The sequence below is a fragment of the Panthera tigris genome, chromosome F3 (assembly GCF_018350195.1).
Source record: "Panthera tigris isolate Pti1 chromosome F3, P.tigris_Pti1_mat1.1, whole genome shotgun sequence".
NCBI classification, from domain to species: domain Eukaryota; kingdom Metazoa; phylum Chordata; class Mammalia; order Carnivora; family Felidae; genus Panthera; species Panthera tigris.
The window spans coordinates 43,142,634-43,168,544 of record NC_056678.1 but is presented as its reverse complement, the minus strand read 5'-3'; the positions used below and the strand labels follow the sequence as shown (position 1 = coordinate 43,168,544).

The 25,911-nt window shown below is 39.4% G+C and overlaps 1 protein-coding gene across 2 annotated transcripts in view; it reads right to left on the bottom strand.

The window, feature by feature from the left end:
- Window positions 1-4,457: 4,457 nt before the first annotated feature.
- Window positions 4,458-25,911, bottom strand: part of MDM4 (MDM4 regulator of p53) — a 37,043-nt gene continuing 15,589 nt past the window's right edge. The window contains exons 3-11 of one of the 2 annotated variants that reach the window (XM_042975566.1): window positions 24,878-24,952; window positions 19,919-20,052; window positions 18,793-18,848; window positions 14,924-14,991; window positions 14,094-14,193; window positions 11,526-11,686; window positions 10,124-10,273; window positions 8,311-8,391; window positions 4,458-6,371 (exon numbers count right to left, since the gene is read on the bottom strand). In XM_042975566.1, the coding sequence (XP_042831500.1) occupies window positions 5,799-6,371; window positions 8,311-8,391; window positions 10,124-10,273; window positions 11,526-11,686; window positions 14,094-14,193; window positions 14,924-14,991; window positions 18,793-18,848; window positions 19,919-20,052; window positions 24,878-24,952 (1,398 nt within the window). In that variant the 3' untranslated portion in view covers window positions 4,458-5,798. Of the gene's footprint in view, window positions 6,372-8,310; window positions 8,392-10,123; window positions 10,274-11,525; window positions 11,687-14,093; window positions 14,194-14,923; window positions 14,992-18,792; window positions 18,849-19,918; window positions 20,053-24,877; window positions 24,953-25,911 lie in introns of those variants that run through there. The other variant, XR_006213774.1, reaches the window with a different exon arrangement.

Genomic DNA, 25,911 nt, shown 5'->3' with positions numbered 1-25,911 from the left:
CCTGATTGCCCTCCCTGTTCTCCCATCATGGACACAAAGGAAACCTAAACTAAACTACGAGTTGTTTTTTATTAGACAGTAGCTCTGATGTCACAGCTTCCCCTCCTGATTGCTAGAATCTGCCACCTAACTCTCCAACAGAAACACTCCCCCAGACTGACTGGAAAAGAGGACTCTTATCTAGGGATCACTGTAGGTACAACCACCCAGGGGGTGATACAGAAGGCCTTTGGTATAAAAGCAGTATCCAGAAGCAGACCTCTTTGAACTCTGAGGAAAAAAGAGCAACAGTAAGGGAAGAAGGAAGAGGAAAGGTAGGACGCCAAGGTAGCTGTTAAAAAAAAAAAAAAAAAATGCCTTAGGATAAGACATTAGGTGTCCTGATAGGTGTCAGTGTTCTAGTGATTATGTCAACTTTCAAGAAAGCATTTGCCGAATGATAGCGACTGTTCTGACACAGGAATTACTCTATAGCACTTGACCCTTTTCAAGATCCCTGACCCATTCTACCCCAAGAAATGAGGACTCTCACTTGCTGTGCTATGTTCCCAGAAGGTATCAAATAAGGATCCTGGATAAAGGAAAACAATCTGCAGGACAAGCAACATCTTTGATTTCGGACAAGCTACCAAGAGATATATCAGCTACTTCTGCTGCAGATACACTTCTCTGTAACATTTTCAGTCATTCAAAAGGCTCTGACGGAGGTACAGTAAACCCGAGTGTTTTTTAAGGTTGTATTTTCTTTAACAAGGTCACACGCACCAGTAATGGCATTACTTGGGATTGCACGTTCATTCTATCAAAAGATCTCAAAATGCTTAGGATACAATCTCCCACAGGTGAGAAGAGATCTGGCGGCTCCTGTAAAGGACGAATGTAGCAATGGTGACCGAGGAAAGCTCTGTCCACGGAAAGGATGTCCCAAAGCAGTCTGGAAAAACTGTCCCCAAATTAGGCCAGGGAGTCACTTGAACCACTACCTCAGTTCAGCTGTAGACCCTCAGTATCTCTCCTCATACGCTGAACTGCAACTCCATTAATCACCTTCCGGACCATTCCAGCAAAGTAGCCTCAGCATACCCTACAGCAGTGCAAAATTCCAGACATTTGTAAACATTGCACATTTTGCTTTTGGCACAGGGGAGAGCTTACAGGTTTTTTCTCTTTGAAGTGCAGATCCTAAACACAGCTAGTTCCTATTTTATAGCCATTTTCAGCAAAGGCATTAGCAGTCTTGATAGTGTATGTACATACATATATACACACCCATGAATGAAGAGAACCATCAAAGTAAATTCTTCTTTAGGGCTCTGATGAACAATTTAAGTAGATACTTGGCTAAATGGAAAACAACAGATTCACAGTATCTAAAGGCATATAGTTCAAAGTTCACATAACTCTCGGGGGGGGGGGGGGGGGTCGGGCAAATAACTGGTTAACAAGATTCCTCCTTTCTAAAGAGAACCAAGAGATAACACAATACTTCTGCAGAACCCAAGATCTAGCATTCACCAATTTCTCATTAATGACTTTTCAAAGGAGCCAAATATTGCATTGAGTTGACATTAAAAAAAAAAAAGGTTACAAATGATCCTGACCATTAAAAATTCTCACAAATAAAACAATGTCCTACAAAGCATTATATACACCTAAATATACATAAATTATTATTAAAACACAACTGCATATTTCAAATGCTTGGCAGTGATTCCATCTTATATTAGAAAAGTTCATGGCAGTTTGTAGGCTGGCTTGGCTAGACGCTGACCCATTGTTCAAGCCTAGGACTGAGAACCTGTGATATTCCATAGATGGACTACGAAAAAATGGCAATATGCATTGGTCTTAAGATTTTTATAAAGTCTGATTTAAGTATTTAATACAAAAGCATAGCAAATATTGTAAGTACAGTGCAAGTACAGGGAGTTAATGAGACAGGAGACATTTTTAGCTGTAACCTAAAAATTCACTGTTTCTTAAGATTTGTCACTTTTGCTCTGAATTTTCTGTCCAGGGTAACCTGATCATAAATATTAATAATGGTAATTAAAATAAGAAATTTGATGCCGGGACGCTTGGCTGGGCTCAGTCAGTAGAGCATGCAACTTGGTCTCAGTCAGAAGTTGAAGCTCCATATTGGGGATAGAGATTACTTAGAAAGACAGAAAGAAAGAGAAAGAAAGACAAAGACACACACACACACACAGAGAGACAGAGAGACAGAGAGAGAGAGAGAGAGAGAGAGAGAGAAAGAAAGAAAGAGAGAGAGAGAGAGAGAAAGAAAGAAAGAAAGAAAGAAGAGAGAAAGAAAGAGAAAAAGAAATTTGGTGCTAATATGGTATGATTTCATTGATCACAAATCTATGGCATGATGCAGAAAAGTTAAACTCCACTGGCACCCCCTTTAAGAGATCCCTCCTCACAATCAAGATTTCCACTCAAGCATCTGGGAGTGAAAAGGGAGAAAAGGAGACAAATCGGACGGGCTGCTAAAAAAAGAGCGGTAAACTGGCACTGTTTCCAGAACACCAGAGCACACCGTCCACCCTAAATACAACTAAAAGATAAATAGTAGTGTTTGGAAATTAGGAATTTACCTGGCAGAAGTAAAACTATGAAGACTTCACGTACAAACTATGTCTTGCTTTACCGGCAGTGAGTAAAATATACCTGTACCGCAGTAGCATGAAAAAAAAAAAGAACAAAACCAAAAACAAATCAAGATGCAGGTAACGAACTGCTCCGATAGCGTTACGTGGCCCTTTGTAGGACTCTTCACCCATTCTACCCCAAGGAATGACAAGTCCTACTTGCTATCCTACACTCCCAGGGGTGATTGCACAGGATCGGGATCCGGGATGAAGGAAACAATGTGCAGGGGAAGCGGCATCCCAGATTTCAGATAAGCTACCGAGAAATACCAGCTGCCTCCTCCCGCAGATGCTATCACTCGTTTCTCTGTAACAGCTGCAGTCAGTCCCACGGCTCTCGGCTCTCATCAGAGATCCAGGAAACCCGAGTCCAGGTTATCATACCACTCACAGCTCAAACATACAGCTTGGGATGTTCTACGCAAAGTATTTCGTGGTAACGGGGACAGTATAAAACCCAGGTGAGCAAGGGGGAGAAGGAAAGCTGAGTAGCAAAAGAGGATCCTGTGCTAGGCAAGGATGTACCAAAACTGGCATCAAATATCTACAAACACAAAATTTTCCCATTTTTTAATTTTCTAAAAAAACCTGCAACTTTTCATAAGAGGAATCAGAGGGTACAAGTGCAGATCCCCAACTCTCCCTGTCCCTCCTTTAAGTTACCATTTGCAAAAGCCCCGAACTGGCAAAATCAAACAAAATTGAGGGCTATCAAACTATTATGAAGAGAGTAGTACTTGAGAGAAAATAGGGGAAAAAGCCATTTAAATTGCAGGAGTGGTGGAGCATTTACCATGGTTTAACAAAACACTCAACTCAAAGGACTCGTTCTACTTCTAGAAGGAAAACAAACCCTTGTCCCTGATGCCTAGAGAGAGCCGGGAACTTAACTTCCTTCCCCAAGAAGGAACAATACTGGAGACAATGGATCAGGCTCCTCTGCACCTTTATCTGTCCTCCCTGTGGGAGGACATCTGATTATAGAAGAAAGCCTGACATTTATAGGGCCTTTTTCTTTGGGGAGAAAGTGTTAAAAGTTATTACTCTCTCTAAAGTCCTAGTTTGGCTGCAAGTCACATTCTGCAATATTTTAGGATGATGAGCTACCCCAAATTCGAGAAGCATCCCACTTTATATATTTAACAAACAATGACAAGAGAGTGAGCATGGTTTAGAGACTTAATACAAGTTACCTAGATTCTAGTAATAGCTGCATCACTAGCTGTGACTTTTGACAGTCATTTAACCTTAAATTTAGCCTCAAGTGCAAAATAACAGGGGCTTGAGTATATGAGTGCATTCTAGTTTTAAAATTCTACAACTTTTAACAAAACTCCCCCTCAGAAAATTAAATATCCTGCTAAAAATGATCTTGTTCATTCTACTTCTTGTAACTGGGAAAACCCTTCCTTCTAGGGCAGGGCTTCCCAAAGTGTGGTCTGTGGACCACTTGAATCAGCTTCCAGGAACACACGTTCAAATGGAAACTCCAGGGCAAAGTGGGGGGAGGGGGTTTGAGTTTGGCTTTTTTTTTTTTTTTTTTTTTTTTTTTTTAAACTTGGGCTGTTTTAACAAGCAACCCAGGTGATTTTTTGGATCAGTAAATTTGTTAATTGTAGGGCCCTCGTCGCCAAAATCTCATATGCATACCCCTGGGCATACTTCAAGATTTTTCCATGGAGAAAGCAGGCAGGGATAGGTATAAAGACATCAGCTTAAAGGTCTTCAACTTCCATTTGTACTGTCCTAAGATTAATGTGCTCAGATAAGGCTTCTTCAGATCTACCATTTTTCTTATTATCCTTTCCACAACCGCCATAACTCCCTATTTCCAAAGGAAAGGCTGCCTCTCACCCATCTAGAATCTTACTATGGGGCATTGCCTCAGAATGTAAAAACCCTCTAGAGGCATCCAATAAAAGAACAACAAAAAACCTCCAGAGGAATGATTCTCAGAAGATAATGAGGACAGAGTAAAGCAAAGGGAGCTTAGGTTAAAAATTCTATGCCTTACCTACCTTAGAACTGTAATTGAGACGGTTGTGCCAGAAATGTGTTAATGCATTTATTTTTAAAAATAAAGTCAAACATTTTCTGACTGAAAGTGAAATCTGATTTGGCTGATGAATTTTAAAATGAGAACAGCTTTGCTACTTTATATGACAGGACTTTTTCTATAACTTTAATCAACGAAACCTACAGCTCCAAGGCTTTGAGAAAAATGTTTTTAAGGCACATATACAATATATTGGATAGGGTACCCTTTCTAAGTATTTAAAGGTATTTTTAAAATTTAGATGTCACACTAAACATGTGCAAAAGGACAGCTAACCTAGAATGAGAGCCACGAAATGGAGGGGGAACTGCTTGGAAAGAGGAACAAGGGAAACATTCTAAGGAGACAGAAATGTTCCATTGCTTGTCTTAGGCTGGCTACTCAGAGGTCTACAACTCACCAGAAAGGAAACTTTGTCTGTTAATTACATACCTCATGGTGTAAAATGTGCAAAAGGTTACATATACTTTTTCAAAATTCTTTTAGGAGTATGTTAGCAAAAATGCTCCATACCATTGTTCTAGGCACACATGGAGAAAGCGCTTGTTTTTCAAGACTTTTCTTTTCGCTTATCTGAATCGTGCAGCCTGACTGCAACAATCTATATAGCATTACATACCTTGACTAATCAAATTTATTATTATTTCTTTTGTTAGCTTTAGTATTTTTCTAATAGCCACCTTGGATCCTAATGCCTAATAACATTCCCTAACAGAAAAAAAGAATGGGGAATACAATTAACTAAAGAAATAGTGAATCTTCAAATAATTTGGTAAGTGAGCGAATTAATGTATTTTTGTTAGTACTGGCAGTTGCTTTCTCCCAGATCCTCATCTTTGAGGAGAGAATGAAGTGGTATCTTTAACGTATCTTTTCATGTTAACAGCGTCCCCCAAACTGGCAACCTAGTTCTAAAGAACTCATTCTCAAATTCCATATAAGTTTAGAAGCAAAAATGTTGGGGAACACAGATGTTTACCCAAATAAATAAACAGATGTAATGGGCTACACTGAGTAGAGATGCTCAATACTGACATTTTGAAACATGACCTAGCCCTGTTAATATTTTCTGCAATTCACTGAGTTAGCTATGCTATAAAAACCTTAATAACCAACTGAATCTCTTTCTTGCAAATAGGGCATGAAGCCCCAGCCTTCTTTAATCTTCTGGCACAGTGAAAACAAGTGACAAGATGGCCTGTCCTCCCATGAATAATGTTTCCATCTCGTGGTCTTTTCTCACACAGACTACACGGCTTCAAGAGATTCTGGCAATCTTCCATGTTTTCTGTATCTGTTCTCTGTTCAAAAAGGTTATCTGATTGTTCTCCCGTGCTTGATATGGTTTCTTGGCTTTCCGAACTGTGGGCCAAATCCAAGAATTCCACTGAGTTGCAGGGATCAAAAAGTTTAGGGTTTTCTTCCTTTGTATACACATCTTTAGGTCTAACAACTGGAGCTGATATGGTTCTTCGGCAATCCGGGACATCAATTCCTTCATTTTCCTTCTTTTCAGGTATGGCAGTGATATCAGACGTGGAGAGAGAATGGGTTAACTTAGAACAATCTGAATACCAATCCTTCCTCAAGGCCCAGCAACGGAAACAGTACCTCTTGCTTGGAGAGTTAAATTTCTTGCACTCAGTACACTGCCACTCATCCTACAAAGACAAGTGCAGCCAATTAACACTCACTCCGTGGCAAACATGAAGCTGAGGAAAAGGGAGGGTAGGCCCTGGCTCATCATCTCACTAAGCTAGTGAGAGTCCGGACATTCCCCATCGGTGGTCTAGCCTCTCATATGAGCAAATTCCACAGCCACGTGTAAGAAAGTCTTGACAAGTTTTACAACGATAGTGACACAACCGCCATTTTCAAGTCAAGATTTATATAGCTATCTTTAAGAAAGTTAAATTCATTATTTTGGCATTCTATCTCATCTGGATGGAATTTTGATTGCTGGGTTTTCCCTGCTGCCTTCTTTTTAGTTCATTTCTTTGTACAACTTAACTCTCTTACTGAGCAAGAAGCTAAAGAATGAAGCAAAGAGAACACTTTCATTCTTTCCCACTAATTAAGAAATATAAAATTTGGCAAAAAAAGGAAGCTAAAATTAAAATGAGATTTGAAAACTACTAAATTTACTCATGGTCTCTCACTAGCTAACTATACGCCTAAACCATACCCTCTGAAAAATGAACGTTCTTGTCCTTGGATGCCCGTAACTTTTTTCCTGCTTCTCCATACCCAAATTAGTAGATACCAAATTAGGAGATACTGGAGCTCAATGAATTTTAAATGCCTTGCTTAATGCAAAGGTAGCTACCTGGAACAAGTCAAGGGTATTTAATGTGGCTAATTGCCTGGCTCTGACAGGATCAATGACTGGACACAGGCAGACTTGATTACTTTCAGAACAAAGGCCACACACTTCAAGTTTAGAAGTCGTAACTCAATTTCATGGGCAAAGAGGCAGGGACGCGACCATCTGTTAAACTGGGTGGTCTTCAGGGAGCCTCACAACACTCTTGCCGGCTTAAGATCCTCACATCTCATCTGAAATGCTATCCAGACACTCAAAGGGGATTCGTAAAGACTTGGAATTCATAACTGATGGTGTGTCACAGTCTAACTGGCATCACTTTTTCTTTTTTAGTAGTACATAAAATAATAGGGCTTATTAAATTCAATGGCATCTTTGATTTGATAAAATACAGTCTATTTGCTTAATAGATTTTCTGGGCCCAAGTAGCCAAAGAAGTCTGATGAAGATGGAAACACTTATCTCTGCTATTTGTGTTATGGTCAAGAACCCTTAACGGACCAATATATTCTACTTTATTACTTAGCTATATGCAGACAGATAATTTGCAGTCAATTACCATAAGGGCAACAGTGGCAGGCCAGGAGTTGGGGAGGATCGACCAAAGACAACATACCACTTTTCTATCCCCAAGCAGCAAACTGTAAACTCTCCTCCCCTGTCCTTCCCCCACCACCCTTCTTCCCACGGTGGGTTAGCCAAGGGAAGCACTAAAAGGAAAATGGGGAACCAGCATGAAAAGAGAAAAAGTATACATTTGAGTCTAAACCTGAGTTGTCATTTGGTGACAAATCCATACCTATTACCTTTCCAGCTTAATACTACATTTTCATTTATTAGCCCTCCATGAATATAAACCTGTGTGGAAATTAAGCCATTTTCCATTTGTCGATTTCTAACAAAGCACTGAAAATATGATCTTTGTACTTGACAAAGAATTTTAGATAGCTTATAAGTCTACCTTTACGATTACAGAGGGGTGGCTAGTGGGGAAAGCAGTGCAGGACTATTCTGAATAACTCTGTGTGTCCACTGCATCAGGTCCAAAGAATTTCGTCAGCAGGGAGAAAGGCATACAGACAGGCACTTAAGTCACCCTTTCTCCAAATTCCAATAAAAACCTGTAACAAAATATAAAGAAGCCAACATGTCTTAACGTCAAGGAAAGGGAGATAGAAATGGGGGAAATGGCCTTCTTCAACACAAGTGCAGTGCTGGAACGTACACACTGGGAGACGCGGGGGGTGCAAAACAGCTCTTTTACTAGATACCCCTACCTCAGAGGTAACTTCTACATCAGTATCGTCACTTATGGACTTGGAGTCCTCAAGGTCATCATTTTTTCCCACTTCAATCACCTATGAGGGCAAAGACATCTCATTAGTGAGGTTCACCTAGTTTACAGGAGGTTACAACCTGAGAGCAAAAAAGACAGAAGAGCTTCAATTTAAAACTACATTCTGCCTCCATCACTAGCACTTAGAAAGAAAATAGCTTAAATGATTCTAGATGCACCCAGCCAGAACTTTAGTAGAAGAAATGATTAAAAAGTACCCAGAAAGGTCATCAAATAGAAGAGGGCGCCCAAATGTATGACTTTAATGAAAATAAACAATATCAGAGTAGAAAAGCTACAAATCATTAAATGTGATTTTTTTATGTTGGGAATCTAGGTAGGCATTCAGAATTACACGAGAAAACGGAAGTGAAGAGTACTATATAAAATAAGGAACTGAGATGTCAAGAATGAAAACAAAGTATTTCAAAGTTTTACTTTTCATATTCAAAAGTAAACCTAGTTAAGTGATACTCTGGTTGCCCTGTAACAACATGCCCATGGACCAGGACACAGAAAGTCAAGAAATGTGGGAAGTGTCTTCTAAATTTTAAAATTTGGAATTTAAAATTCTAACAACACCCTACTTTGTGATCTGGTAAATGGAATAAAACCAATTATGATTCAATTAGGGACCTCAGTATAGCAACTTTCTCATGCAAGTTCAAGTATTCTAAGTCCCACCTCTCTCCATGGAAGTTTCCAAATGTCCCCTCTGTCTTCCTTCAAGCCACTTGTAGTCCCTTCTAATGCTCCCAACATACAACTAGGCTAGCAGGACCTAAGCATCTATCTGCCTACAAACACACCAGCATATCCTTCAGGAACCCAAATTACTATGAAAATCCCTTAAATTAAAAAAATGACCCTATTCAGGGTATGTGTTTTGCTACATTTATTCAATGAATGTTTACTGAGAATCTTGTCGATGTCGGACACTGGATCTGGCGTCCAATTTCTTTTGAGACTTGAGCACATGCTTCATCTTGGTGTGCTCACACCATGTGTATTTGGAGTTCTCTCTTCTTTCCCCTTATTTAAACTCTAAAATACGTAGGGAGAACTCATCTATTTCCATTTACATATCAATGGCTATGAAAGACACTGAGATGTCCAAGAAATAAGAATTTCTTTCCCTACAGGCTGCTGTGGCCATTTAGAACATTGCCTTGTTAGCAGAGAAAGGTCTCCTAAAGAAACAACTCCACAGTGAGAGATCAGACAAGCAGGAAAGGGCAGCTTATTGCTTCTAAAGGAGGAGGAGTTTCACCCAAACAGTCCTATTCTGTTTTTAAGACAGCCTTGGTTAACTTAATGTGACTCTTAAAACTGGATACAGGAAAACATGAAAAAGTAATGAGTAAAAAGCTCAGTTGGTTAAGCATCCAACTCTTGATCTCGGCTGAGGTCATTATCTCACGGTTCACGGGATCGAGCTCCGCGTCAGGCTCTATGCTGACAGTATGGAGCCTGCTTAGAGTTCTTTCTTTCTCTTTCTCTTTCTCTTTCTCTTTCTCTTTCTTTCTTTCTCTCTCTCTCTCTCTCTCTCTCTCTCTCTCTCTCTCTCTCTACCTCTCTCTCTCTCTCCCCTCCCTCGTGCCCTCTCTCTCAAAATAAACAAACTTTAAAAAAAGAAATTAAAGGGGGGGAATTATGTGAGTCATCTGTTGTACAAAAGGGTTGGGATACCAGACCTGAACAGATTATGCTAGGTACACGTAGATACAAACAAGGCGAAATGTTTCCAAACATACCTTTTTGTCTCTTACTTTCCCTACTTCTTCACTTGTTTGTTCAGTATCTGCGGCTTCAACTTTGATTCCCACACCAAATTGCTCTGATACAGACTCATTCAAAAACCACAAATCATCTGTGGTGTCTGAAACAATGGCAGTACCTATATCCTAGTAGAAAAAAAGGTTTATAGTCAGACGCTTATCAGTGATGCTGAACCAATAAAAACGAACCCAAAACTCAATGTCCCTACACATCTCCAAAGAACACCTTGCCTCTTTCTTCGACGGACATCTATTCATTCCACAGACATCTACTTCACATCTACTATGTATAAACTCGTGAGTGGATATAAAGGAGTCTGGCAAAGAATTCTCTACTTTAACAGTAACTCAAGTATAACACTTGAGAAATGGTACTAAAGAGCTTAAAGGCTAAAGACTCATAGCTGCTCAACTAAATAGAATCCATTCCCTCAACTCCTTTCCAAAGGTGGTATTCTGAGAACCTAGAAGACATTCTATTAACTGTGGTACATCATTTCCTTGACAGTCAATAATGTTTATTAAAATATGAGAAATACTGATAGTAACTCAAATCTTCTTTCTGAATTCCCAAACAACTTTAAATATAACTTTCTTTCTACATTCAACTATGGATATTTTATGACCTGCTTTTCTCCAATATTCCTAAAAGAAAACTTATTATTTTGCCACCATTATATACCCATTCATTTACTGAGCAAATGCTCACGGAACGCCTTTTACGTGTCAGATACTGTTCTAAGTACCAGGTAACAGAATAGAGTGGTAAATGATGCGAAAGCCCTGGACTTACATTTCAGTAGGGGTAAACAGACAAGAGATACATAAACAAAACAGAGTAACAGTTTTACAAAGCGAGAAGTGCAATGGAGAATATAAAATAAGATGAAGGAAGAGAATAATTATGGCTCGCATTAGGGTATGACACCGGAAGTAATAAAAGGGGTTAGATTTTGGATATGTTTTGGGTAAAGAGCTGACAACGTGAATGCGGCATATGACAGAGAAAGAAATCAATGATATCCCTTTGGATTGGGCTAGAATTACTGGATAGAAGGTAGACGTGTGAAAAAAGAAAGGCTGGATAGGAATGTTTGGGGAAAAAGAAAAATTAAAAGAAAAATCTGGTTTGAACATGTTAAATGTCAGATCATCTAAGTGAAGGTGTTGAGTAGGCAGCTGAATATAGAAGGTGGGCATTTAAGAGAAGAGGTCAGGGCTGCAGATACAGATTTGAGCATCAGGCGCACACAGATGGTGCTTAAAGTCGTGGCACTGAATGAGAATTCTTACAGAATGCAATGTGTGGTCAAGAGCAACCAAGAATGTTACTCTTTCAAAAGAAAACAAAAAGTTCCTCTTCAAATGTGACATTTACCTGATTTGTCTGTAAATCAGTTGAGCCATTACTTCTAGGTGTATAGTTGTTCCTCAGGTTTCCTAAAAACCACCAAGGCAATCCGGCTATATCCCACTCCTCAAACCCAAGGTCCAGCTTAGAGGTCTCACCTTGGGTTAAGTTTTTTATGAAGTCTTCACCTACAGCGGTCAAACGGAAAGAACGGTAACTATGTACACAACACTAAGAATCAAAACCCGGTTTGTAACACTTACAATCTCTTTCTAAGACAGATAAAAAGACATGTCTACATCCAGTACAAAAGTGGCAGAGCCAAACCTATTTAGGCTTCATTCATTGGTAAGTAATGACACCAGAAGTAGATGGATCATTTATCAAGAAATCTAAACTCTGAAAGCATCCAAACAACGACAGTGCTCTTAGAGGATTTCAAAATGGTCATTATTCGCATGTTAAACATTCTTACCACAGCAATAACTAAAGAATGACTCGCTGTAGCACATGATGCCTGATAATGGCGCGATCCATTGAACTGCAAATGGTGGCGGCTTGGTGGTCCGACATGAGACAGAACCAAGGCAGCCCAGACCGGAATGCGCACTCACAAGGTTGACGAGGCAGTCTCACTGCTACCACGTATTCAGGAAATGTTTCTCACTAACTCACGTTTTGAAAGGTAACAACCATCATAAAATGCTGAACTCAAGGTTATCCAAGTAAGTATGTCCTTTCTAGATCAATGGGCTCTCCTGGAATTATCTAAAATCAAGAAATATTACAAATCCAAAACATAAGAAGGCCCCACATATTCCAAGTAAGAGATGTTGCTTTGTACATCCAAATGGCATTCAAGGTGGTTACTAACATAAGTCTGTTGCTACCACAAGAACTTCTTTTCTTTCTTTCCCATCATCCAATCTTTTTCTGCTGTGCTTTCCTCTTTTCCTACTTTCTCACTCTCCTCTACTCTTCCCAATGCACCAGGCACACCAATGGCAACCACAAGTGTTTAAATGTGCTGAGGTACACGTGCTTGGCAACATTTGTAATAAATAGATCTCTGTCAGAACAAAAGGTTACCTATCTACTTACAAATTATAATGATCCCTGCCCATTAAGTTCAGGAGAAAGTTCAACTTTTTACTTATTCATTACTAGCATTATCAAAACCCAAATTCCTGAGATGGCACCATATTAAAATTATTCTCATCTATTCAAGCTCTATAACTTCTTGTAAAGAGAACAGAAATATACTTTCCACATATAAAAAGTCTGTCCTTTCTATCTATTTTCCTGAGGATACTAAGCTATTTATTCTCAAAGTTTACATCACAAACAACATATAATCTCTTGAATTGGCTATTCTTATATTTCAAATAGCTTTCTGAGTAGCAAATAAGCAAGGACCTGCAGTTATAGAAAAAAATACACATTTAATACCATTCAGAACAGAATAAGCTCCAAGGTAAACAGGCAGCCCAAAATTCAGTTGCATGATAAATTGTTTCAATTTTAAACAGCGAAAACAATTTCAGCAGCATCACTCTCTGGAGGTTGCTGGAGGTCTAACCTGCCACTGCTCCAAGTGTGAGCCAGGTGCCTAAGACTAGAAACTATCGGACCATGAAACACCTCTGAGTAATTTATGACATTATACACCTTTGTAGAAAAAATGTTAGGACATATTTTATACAGCAGGGCACGGGGGAAACTTCCAAAATATCGACTAACTCGTTTAACTTGACCATAGCATATCCAGTATGGATGGCAAAGAGCTGAGGACTACCATCCAAGGACAAAGGAACTACTAGACTTCTGATACCTCATTCTCAGCTCTAACATACTAAGTACATATCTTTGCAAACTTCAAAACTCTCTGAAAATTAGCCTTTGCCTCAAGCAGACAAATAAAAATAAAAATTGTAACCAGACTGAACATATACAGGTGTGACAGGATTTAAAAGGCCAAGGCAGGGGCGCCTGGGTGGCTCAGTCGGTTGAGCGGCCGACTTCGGCTCAGGTCACGATCTCGCGGTCCGTGAGTTCGAGCCCCACGTCGGGCTCTGTGCTGACAGCTCAGAGCCTGGAGCCTGTTCCAGATTCTGTGTCTCCCTCTCTCTGACCCTCCCCTGTTCATGCTCTGTCTCTCTCTGTCTCAAAAATAAAAATAAATAAAAATAAAAAATAAATAAAAATAAAAAATAAAAGGCCAAGGCAGCTGACTTGCCAGGCAGCAAACTGATAAATGTGTAGCTATCTTCTATTAGCACACTAGGCAAAGGAAGGGACTGGCTCCAGCCCAGAAACCACGGGTTGCTAAAGGAGCACTACCATCCTCTTCAAAGTTAATAATGGTCACTGGGGGAAAGAAAAAGTTTTCAGAAAAGAATGAGAAACAGAAGTGTGACATATGCCCCTCCTACTTCATATGCAAAGAAAGTACATTATATTTTGAGTTGCTTATATAATGGTCCCAATTACAGCCAGTGCTTAATATGAATAAATGCCATTTCTAGAAGTCATCAACAAAAGAAAAAATGAAAAAGAGAAAGAAATAAGTGTATATAGCCTTAACCCAAAACTTACCTTCTCTAGAATTTCTGCATTTATGTTGTGAGGTAGGCAGTGTAGGTATATTGCCTTCTTCCATTCTTTTCCTAGAACTGGAACTTTCTTCCGAACTTTGCTGGAAAAAAGGGAAAGATGTGTATTAGTGCAGTAAAAATGACTGAGACCAGGGGATGTAGCAGTTCCACTCTGGCTCACCAGTTAGTGTGCGGCACAATGGGTTACGCACAAGAAAGAGATCTCTGGAGTTCACAACAGTCATCAAATAAAGGCAACACCTCTCCTCAACCCACTGTGAGCAGAACTAGGAGAACCCCAAAACTGGGGGGAAAAAAATCTCTGCACAAAAGGTCCAAACCGACTGTTAAAAACAGGCTATCGCTCTAAAGCCTCTAGACTACAAAATTAGGCATCGTTCAGAAAACATGTGAAACCCTCAGCATATACCAAGATGATCATAACGTTCTCCCAGGTCTGGGGAAGCTTTAAGAACGGCCTGACATGAATTTAACTGCCGCAAGCCTGTTAAAATCGAATAAAGCAGTTTTCTCAAACACCTATGTACATACACCATCACACATACAGGCACACACAAAAACCCCAAAGAAAATCCAACTGGAGGAACTGAAGATCAGAAGTGCTACATCCCAAAGAAAGATGCAGAGACTGGAACTCTGTTATAGGCAGAACAGAGAAGGTTCACTCTGTCCCTGGTCTGTGAACTCCCAAGAACCTTTCTTATTAAATTCTTACCACATTCAGGGAAAGGTCTTGGGAGTCCAAGATCCACAGGTACAGAGAAGGGGCCACTCTGTACAACAAAAGAAGTCACCGTGTGGTGATTTTACCTTCAGTTGGTCTTGACTTGGAATATCCATACTGTGATCCTGTGCGAGAGCGAGAGTCTGAGCAGCATCTGGATAGCAAGTAAAACAAAAGGAAAACCTTCCCTGGTAATAACCATTCTTTCCACATAAAAAGGACCTCAGCAAACAACCCTGGAGCCAGGTTTAGTCCCTAACGATGTACTTCTCCATGTTGGCTGGACAAGGCTCTCATCCAAAAGGGAAAAATCAAAACTGATAAAAATGGCAAAGACCAAGACAGGCTATATTCAAGATACGTTACCAAAATGTAATCTGGGAGAAAAGGAAAAATAACTAAAAAATGTCCACAGTAAGGGTTCAAATTTTAATATGAAAGTGATTCCAACCAAAAAATAACGGGAGAGTATTTTTACCGTATCTTCCCAAAGGTGCTTATGAGCAAATGTGCCTAACTTGTAAACTAACAAACAAACAGAAAGTCTGGCTTTAATTTTTGTTTTCAACTGTTAAAGTTATACAGGGTTATGAAATCTGCAAATCTGGACTTTTCCCCATTTGCTTTGTACACAATAGCACCTCGTGTAAACTTACATTCTAAGTGTGTATGATGACTTCATGGTTTACATTCCCACCACCTGAATATAGAGGTTTTTTAATTAACAAGTTTTATTTTCCCCAGTTACTATCAACATTTCCTAAGAAGGAAGAGGAAGCAGATAAAGTTTTTCTCAAAGGCAATAAATAGCAAAGAAAACAGTAACCTGAGAAACAGAATTCTAAGTCTGAAAGAAATGTACTTCAAGCACTTGGAAATTTTTCAAGCAGAACAGAAGATGAAAACATAGCCAACAGGAAAACAAGCTGTCGAGAACTGAATAACCTAGAACTCTCATTTTGTGAGGTTATATGTAACTGAAGTGTTCCCAAATAAGTCTACCAAGGGTTGGGTTCATTAGCTACCATCAGGTCCAGAGATAGAACACTTACGGAAAACCTCGTCCTCACGTAACAAAGACTGCCAGAGAAAAGAAAAGAATACAGATCCTACAGTTGTCTGATAATTCAATTGTTTTGCACAAAGCAAACAATTTCAAAACTGTAATTATAAACAGCATTATTTCTACAATCATTTTATAGGTAAATGGAGATACTGAGAAGTTTGAGACAGCACTTTCTGACCAGAGTGGTTTTCAAAGATCAATTATCAGACAATGCGGATGAAGCATTTCTTTAATAAAGCAATCTGATTACTGTCATTTGTAGTTCTAAAACCTTACTACCTTACTTAGGCTAAAACATTTAGAAGCAAAAAGAAATTATCTGGGAAAACTACAAAGTACAAAGAATTTTAAAATAAGCGCAAAGTTTGTCACGTATTTCATTTTACCGGTATACACGTGGAGATTTGGAGAAATGATTCATAAAGACCCACCTTTACTTTAATGGCATTTCGCAACCATCAAAATAAAAGGTTTAACTCACTTGCAAAGGTGTACACGGAAAGCACTTTTCTCATTTGCCCTTTTAAATATAACACATGTAACTCCATTTATGAAGATCAACAGAGCTGCCCAGCCACAAGCACGAATGCAAGGGCAAGTCGGAGCAGACAATCAATCAAAATTACTTTGGTGCAATTTTCTGGTTTTGAACATTATACTGTGGTTACATAAGATGTTACCATCTGGGGAATCTGAGTAAAGAATATCTGGAACTCTTTATAATACTTTTACTACCTTTCCGTAACTGAAGTTATTTCAAGGTTCACACGTTTAAGAACAAACAAAATGTTTTAAAGATTTAATGTTCACAGGAAAAATGTGTTAAGAAAAACTAACGGGCAAATTCTATATGACACCAATGCGTGTGTGTGGCACAATGAAAAGAACAAGAACTGGCCAGTCAGAAATTATCTGTTCTACCAACTGTCAGTGACAACTAATCTTGGACAAATCACTCATTCTAAAAAAAAAAAAAAAAAAAAAAACCAACAAAAAAACCCCTCAGTTTCTTCATCTCCAGACCTTCCTCACAACCTTGTTGTGAGGATCATCTGAAATGTCTGTTACAGAAATTTTCATCTTAATACACAGCATGTTAAATGCTGCAGAGAAAGTGCAAGAAAGAGAGAGAAAAAGTGAGAATCACACCCACTCTAGATATTCAGAGAACAGATCAATCAGAAAACAAATTCCACCGAAAGAGTAGATCAGCAAATATAAAATCCTCTGTGTATTTCAAGTCTGCAGTGAATATCCCAGAAAAGCCCTACTGTTTCATAAGTGACTGAATTTCAATAAAGCACTATATTATTTACAAGGCCTTTCCTCCCAACAGAAATTTACAGCTGGGTGAAGTGGGCGAAGTGGGCAAATTGTTCAATGAAGTCAACAGGCTCCAAAATTCAATGTAAGTTCAAAATCACATTTCAATATGAAAGCAAAGTCTCTCTGCTCTCACTTTAAATCATAAATCTTTATTAGAAACAGATTCTTTCCAACTACAGTATTTATTTCAGTGAACTACTGAAAGATAACCAATCTAAAAGAAACTAGGGATGCCTGGGTGGCTCAGTTGGTTAAGTGTCTGACTTCAGCTCAAGTCATGATCTCACAGTCCGTGAGTTCAAGCCCCAGGTCAGGCTCTGTGCTGACAGCTCAGAGCCTGGAGCCTGCTTCAGATTCTGTCTCCCTCTCTCTCTGCCCCTCCCCTACTCGCGCTCTGTCTCTCTCTACCTCAAAAATAAATAAACATTTTTTAAAAATTATAAATAAATGAATAAAAGAATTACAAACTTGGGCTTTCTTCAAAGGTCAATGTTACCCAAAATCTGATTTGAAGCTCACGAAGGGGCTTCACATAGGAATGGAGAAAAAAAAGGTGTCATCATTTGGCAACGAGCAAGGGAAATCGGGTTACATTTCAGTTATGTACAGCTGATTCACTTATCTCTAACACACCAAACATCAGACCCCAAAGCAGCCAGTTTCCTGCACACACCTACTAACTTAAACTCAAAGGGCAGTATTTAAAAGATACAGAATCAAGCAAAGGGTTAGGCAAATTGGCATTCATACACCAGAAAGCTAAAACCATTAGGTGAAAGGGTCTCGGGGGACCTTTATAACAGATGGGTCAGGGTAACACCACGTGAGCCCACAGAACCTGAACATCACGGAAAGAGGGACAAGCAGACCTTACATGACCCGGATGTGATGCAACAGATGTACAAAGCACCACCCGTGAAATGTTCTCAGCAAAAAATTTAAACTTGAAACTATTCAAGCATTACTAGTTTAATGAAAATAGAAGAAGACATTTAACAACATCACAAGGATACAATGTGCAACCTCTAGAATGTGGGAAATTCTACAGGACAAATGAGCCATTTCTTCAACAAATAAATGACATAAAAATAAAAGGAGGATTGTTTTATAAAGACACTTAGGGGTGTTTCAACCAACCGCAATGTGTGGACTTTGTCTGGATCTTGATCTGAACAAGCCAAATGTGAAAGATATTTCTGAGATAACTGGGGGTCACTATACATACACTGGCTACTGGACAGTAAAAATTAAGAGATTTTTACAGTATGTCCAGATGAAAAAAAATTAAATTAAAAAAAAAAAAAAAAAAGCACGTCCAGGTGAAGCAAATGTGGCAAAATGTTAACAATTACTAAGAGGTAGGCATCATACTAATCTATTTTCAGTATATTTGAAATTTTTCACAATGAAAAATTAACGTAATAATAACATTCTATGTAACAGGAATCCCTCTCGATCATGCCAACACAGCATTTCATTTCCACCTCAATCCTCGTTTTCCCATCATTTGCCCCCTTGAGCTCAAAGCTGTGACACACACTGAAGAAATATGATGTGACATACCTGTAGTGGCAGTGGCTAAAGTGACAAGATTCTTTCTTAGCATATCATAGAGAGGGCTGTCAGAGAGACAAAAAAAAAAAAATTAATAACCCCATGGTTTTCCAATTTAGATGTTATGTGTCTATCTGATATGTGACCTTCCAACTTTCTCTATAACACACAAAAAGGCAGATATTTTTTTCCCCCAGGATAGATTTGTTTGTAATCATTTAAAAGTCAAGAATGTTCATGCCCAAGCCCTTTTGTTACTTTGCCCTCATTAAAAAACTAATTAATTTACATTTTATTTAATTAGCTAACAGCCCAAGATTTCCTTTAGAGACCATTCCTTCCTTCTAGGAATTTTTACAATTTTAATTGGGGAAGGGGAGGAAGGGAGTCTTACCAATATAAGACAAAATGAGCTCAGAAGAAACAGTCATCATAAAGCTATCCAAAGAGAACTGGCTTCCCAATTACCTATTAGCTTTTGACTCTGAAACAACCATTTACACCCCATGCAGCTGGAGAAAGTCACACAACAGGTCAGAGGACCTCTACCTCGATTCTTGAGGCCCATCATCAACCTCGAGCTGCCCGGCAACACTGCATTTCTCTCACCAGCTCACTTTCCTCTCTCTACAATGGCTTCACAGAATCCTAACCTAGCCACGGGAAGCTCCTCCCACCCAGGCCTTTGCACATGACGTGCAATCTGCCAGAAGCTCTCCTTCAACACTCTCCTTCGGGCCCCTCACTCCTTAGTTCTCTTTCAGCTCTCAGTTCAAACCACTTCCTCAAGGAGCATTCCCTTGACTCCTAAGACCCTGAATCCCACCCCCAACACAGCTGCATGTACCTCTTTTCTGTAACACTTAACCCACGGTATAATTTTACCTTGTGCTGGTGTGATTGTCTGATTAAGATGGGGAAGCGCATCTACTGTCTAACTACCCTTTAAGTGCCATAGAATCTGAGACTGTGTTGCTCACTGACTTGTTCTCAGTGCTTCGCAGGCTACCTGACATACATAGGCCCTTAAATATTGGTTGACTAAAAAAAAAAAAGATAACCATTAATAACCTATGGAGACTGAGTGGTTAGACAGAAGCCCCCAAAAAGATAAACCAACCTTCGCTCTCCCTACCTCGGATCTTTCACGGAGAAGCTCTGACGTCCTAGCAGTTCTCCCAGAAGATCTCCACCACAATACACCATATGCTGCTCCTGCTGGTCATAAAGCTGCTTCACCATTATGTACTGGCCTAGATAGTGCATGACCTACATGGTGATAAAAAAGCACGAAGAGGTCTGTGCAGCTGCTCCAAAAGACACAAATTCATTATGAGAAGATAGTTTGCTAGAGAAAGAGGAAACATTTATGAACATGACTGTCGTGCTCGAGAAAGGAGTCCTACAACAAGAGAGCTGTCCTCAACCACCAGGCTCCTCCACTTATTCTCATGCTGGACGTTAACAGACTTACTTTTTTTTTTTTTTTTTTAAGTTTGTTTATTTTTGAGAGAGACAGAACATTCTGTGCGTGTGCGTGTGCATGAGCAGGGGAGGGGGCAGAGAGACAGGGAGAGAGAGAATCCCAAGCAGGCTCCATGCTGTCAGCTCCACAGGACCCCAACAAGGACTCGATCTCACAAACTGAACTGTGAGATCACGACCTGAGCTGAAATCCAGAGTCAGACGCTTAACTGACTGAGCCACCCAGGCGCTCCCAAACTCTTACTTTTTAGAAATGTAGGGTTTGACAATGATAAAAAGTGAATTTTCCTAGTATTCCCTTAAAATTTTTTTTCTTTTTATTTTGAGAGAGAGAGAGAGAGAGAGAGAGAGAGAGAGAATCCCAAGCAGGCTCCACACCAGCAGTGTGGAGTCCGATGGGGGACCCAAACTCATGAACTTGAGATCATGACCTGAGCCAAAACCAAGAGCTGGACACCCAACTGACCGAGTCACCCAGGCACCCCATCCCCTTAAAAATTTTTTCACCAATCCAGATAAAGACGTCTGTTCTATCATTAGAAGTAATAAACATTAAATGTGCCTGGGTCATAAAGTATTTTCCAAGTCCAGAGACCCATAACTACAAGAGGTTTTTGATGCATGTTCACTTGTTTTTGGCAAATGAAGTACAAGGGTTAATAAGCCATAAGTGCATAAAACATAGAATCTAGTGTTTATCAAATAAAAGTTTAGCCTATCTGGCTTTTTTCAAAGTTCACAACAATGGAAGGAACTCAGACAAGTTCATGATTCAAAATTTTTAAGTTATCTATTTTTTTCATGATGTTTTCTCTAGGTAAATTTTTTTAAACTGTTTAATTAATTAAATTCCCTTAATGACAATAAGAATTCTGTTATCACAAACAGGCCAAAGCAGCTATTTTTATTTTTAGGCCCCAACTTCTCAGGAATTATTAGGTATCTTCACAGAAGATTTTTCCAACCCTGTTCCCACTATTGGTACAAAAATGCTCCCAGGTTCCCCTCCATCCCAAGCAACATTCTGTCCCAGTGTTAATGGTGCTGTCATACCTAACCAAATATCTAGGGGGGAATAAGATGGGGAAGAGCACCTACTGGAAGAAAAAGGAGAAAGTTTTATATTTAGCCTGTCCAACTTGTAAAAAAGAAATCCACTGCAAGTATGCAAAATAAGATCTTCTACAACACTACTCTACATGAGTACGTAATTAAATGTTTGCAGCTCCTGCCACACCACCACCGCCGCCACCTCCAGCTCCCGGGCCCCAGCTGAAGAAGGAGGGGGGTAAGTAAGAAACTCGCTAGATCATGGCTTGCCCAAAGCAGACTGCTCCCAAATCGACGGGTGGTATAGCACCGAGGAAGCCACTGACTACAAAAGCCCCTGGCGAGAGTGCGCCCACTACTGGAGGAGTGAAGAAACCTCACCATTACAGCTCTGCTACTGTGGCGCTCCGTGAAACTCCACAGAACTTGTGATTTGCAAACTTCCTTTCCGGCATCTGGTGTGAGAAACTGCTCGGGACTTCAAAACAGATCTGTGTTTCCAGCGTGCAGTTATGGGTGCTTTGCAGGAGGCAAGTGATTGAGGCCTATCGGTGGGCCTTTTTGCGAGACCAGTGCTCTAACCCCTGTGCTACGGAGCCTCGGTGGGCCTTTTTGAAGATCAACCTGTGTGCTGTCCATGCCAAACATGTAACAATTATGCCAAAAGACATCCAGCTAGCACACCACACACATGGAGAATGTGCTTAAAAATCCACTATGATGGAAACTATTTCATTCTTTAAAAAAACTATTTTTTTTCCATGGGGTCAAAAGGTACCTAAGTATATGATTGCGAGTGGAAAAACAGGGTACAGAAATCGGGTATTGGCAGCTTTTCCATTTTCATTTGTGTGCAAATTTTTTTAATTTTTTTTTAACGTTTATTTATTTTTGAGACAGAGAGAGACAGAGCATGAACAGGGGAGGGGCAGAGAGAGAGGGAGACACAGAATCTGAAACGGGCTCCAGGCTCTGAGCAGTCAGCACAGAGCCCGACACGGGGCTCGAACTCACGGACAGTGAGATCGCGACCTGAGCCAAAGTCAGATGCCCAACTGACTGAGCCACCCAGGCGCCCCTTGTGTGCGAATTTTTAATACAAATGTGGGACCTAAAGCATTAATGCAAGTCAGAATGTTTTAGTGAACACGTCTTAGCAGTTCAACTTCACAATAATTATAAATAAACCTGTTACATTTTTCTGGACAATGCCAGCATGTGGATTTTTTTTTTTAACAAGTAAATTTCTGGGGCACACCTGGACAGTTCAGGTTATGCATCTGACTCTTCATTTTGGCTCAGGTCATGATCTCATGATGTGTGACTTCAAGCCCTGTATCAGGCTCCATGCCATCAATGTGGAGCCTACTAGGAATTGTCTCTCTGCCCCTCCCCCACTCACGATCTCTTTCTCTCTCTCAAAATAAACATTTCTTTAAAATAAAATAAAAATTAGGAGCGCCTGGGTGGCTCAGTCGGTTAAGCGTCCGACCTTGGCTCAGGTCATGAGCTCACAGTCCGTGAGTTCGAGCCCCGCGTCGGGCTCTGTGCTGACAGCTCAGAGTCTGGAGCCTATTTCAGATTCTGTGTCTCCCTCTCTCTCTGCCCCTCCCCTGTTCATGCTCTGTCTCTCTTTGTCTCAAAAATAAATAAACGTTAAAAAAAAATTAAAAATAAATAAATAAAAATAATAAAATAAAAATTAAAAAATAATAAATGTGTACATGATTACTACTCTCACTATACCATACTGCCTCAATGCACACATACTGAGAACCAATACTTAAACATAAAAAATTAGAGGGGCACCTGGGTGGCTCAGCTGATAAATCATCTCACTTCAGCTCAGCTTCTCATGGTTCATGAATTCAAGCCCCACATGGAGCTCTTCACTGACAGTGAGAAGCCTGCTTAGGATTCTCCCTCTCTCTCTCTCTCGCTCTCCTCCTCCCAATCCTCAAAATAAATAAATAAACTTTAAAATAATAATATTAAAATTTAAAAAAATAAACAATTGGTGGGGGCACCTGCGTGGCTCAATCGGTTGAGCATCCAACTCTTAATTTTGGCTCAGGTCATGATCCCAAGTTAGTAGGACTGAGCCCCATGTGGGGCTCCACCCTGAGCATGCAGCCTGCTTAAGATTCTCTCTCTCTCTCCCTCTGCCCCTCTTCCCACTCATGCTCTCTCTCTCTAAAAAGTATAATAAATAATAAAATAAAAAATTAAGAAATTCTTTACGCACCAGAGAGGATCAAGATTCGTAATAGAGAGCTTCATGTAAACTGACTCTGTCCAACTTTTCCCCAGTAAAACATTCTCTGACCAATATGTACTTAATTTATTCTTAACCCAGGCAAAGTCTGCCATGTTATTAAAGGAGATAGCATAATTTATTATAACTTTATTGAGATAAAAATCCATACTTCAGTAATAGTTTGGAAAAAAAAACTTAGAGAACTCTACAGATACAATTTAAGATGATGCACTTAAATTTAAAATGATAAAGGAAATATGGGTATTGTAGAAAAAAATGCTTCTAATTTATTTCCTTGAAAGATCGAACAGCTCAGGAAATAGGAGTATTCTAGAAAAAAAATGCTTCCAATTTGTTTCCTTGAAAGATCCAACAGCTCAGGAGGGGTACCTGGGTGGCTCAGTCAGCTGCGTGTCCAACTATGGCTCAGGTGAAGATCTCACAGCTCATGAGTTCGAGCCCCAAGTCAGGCTCTGTACTGACAGCTCAGAGCTTAAAGCCTGCTTCGGATTCTTGTGTTTCCCTCTCTCTCTCTCTCTCTCTCTCTCTCTCTCTCTCGGATTCTTGTGTTTCCCTCTCTCTCTCTCTTTTTCTCTCTCTCTCTCTGCCCCTCCCCCGCCCACACTCTCTCTCAAAACTAAATAAACATTAAAAAATTAAAAAAAAAAAAAGAAAACTATAATAGCTCAGGAATGCAGTGTTGCTAGTAGGTCTTAAGCTTTTCAAAAAAGTCAAAAAAAAGCTTGATAGTTTTGTTTCCTCCAATTAGAAAAGGTTAGATTTTTACCCTACTAAATGTAAGCAGTTCAAAGAGATTAACATTTTAATATTGAGTTTTTCCACTTAAGGAATTCAATTTGTTTTTCTTAAGAAAAAAAAAACCTTTAGATGCTAAATAAGTTATTTAAATGCATAAGTGTTTAAAGTAACTCACAGTGCTCAGAAGAGTATCTGACACATTTATAATGGAAAACTACTGCATTTAATTCCTGCCTGGCAGTATATCCTATAAATCATAGACAGTGTCATTTTTTAAATCTTGTACACGCTTTGCATTTTAACTCTGAGATCAATGAATTCATGGTTAATTTTAGGTTTGGCTGACAACACACTTCAAGAGGAAATTTAAAGGAAATAATGAAATTCAATTTAGCTTGATGATCTTTAATATAAAGAAAAAGTTGCCTCTCTAGCACCTCAGAAGTAGAATTTGCTTTCTTAGGCCTGATTTCAGAACTATATATTCGTCAGCTTCTACTTCTTCGCTGTTCTTACAACTGAGAATTTTCTTTGATGGCTTACCTCTTTAACAGTGAACATTTCACCTTGTGCACCTGCTGCCTGCAAAATCTTCAAAAGTGGCAGTTTTGGTCGTACCTGACAGAAACAAAATAAACCTGCTATTTACATTTCAATTAGATTGGTTTCTGAAACCCTAAGGAATAAGAGAACCTCCTTAAATATTTTTTTGTTTGTTTACAAACCCTGGTAGAAATACTTATCATCTAATCACATACAACCTTCCAATATATAAAGTAACTGCAGATGATCAGACTACTACTTGTTACCTTCCTGAAAAATCACATTTTCAAAAGACAGGACATTCACACCTACTAGCACAGCCATAAGAAAAAGAAAAAAGGGAAAAAACAGCCTTCCACATCGGCAAGGATGTGGAAAAACTGGAACCACTGTGCACTGCTGGTGAGAATGTAAAATGGTTCAGCTGCTGTGGAAAACAGTCTGGCAGGTCCTCAAAAAATTAAACACTGAATTACCATATGACCCAGCAGTTCCACTGCTACATACGAACCCAGAACTGAGAGCAAGACTCAAACAAGTATTTGTACACCAGTGTTCACAGGTGAACAGATATGACAGGTGAACAGACGAACAAGATGTGGTATATACATATAAGGGACAGCGACTTTGACATCCCTTGACTGACTGCAGAGTCTATCTTCAGCCACACAATTTTATTTTAAAACTTTTATGGTCAAATTTGTCTCTCTCGTCCTCTCACCACCTCTTTGGTTTTGTTTTACTGAAGGCCTCCGTCATCCTAAAGTTTCACACGCATTTCCTAAATTTTCTTCTCATATTATTTTACTTTTTACGTTTAATCTTTATCTATCTGGGATTTGTTTTTGCACAAAGTTTGAGGTCTTCATTTGTTTCCTTCCAGAGATGGACAATTACATCGAAACCATTTACTACATAAGCCACATCTTCCCCCATCAAACCCAAATTCCACCTTTATCATGTACTGAGGTACATAATACTATATATTGTGCAATATTTATGAAAATAAAACACAAAATTAAGTCTTTTTATAT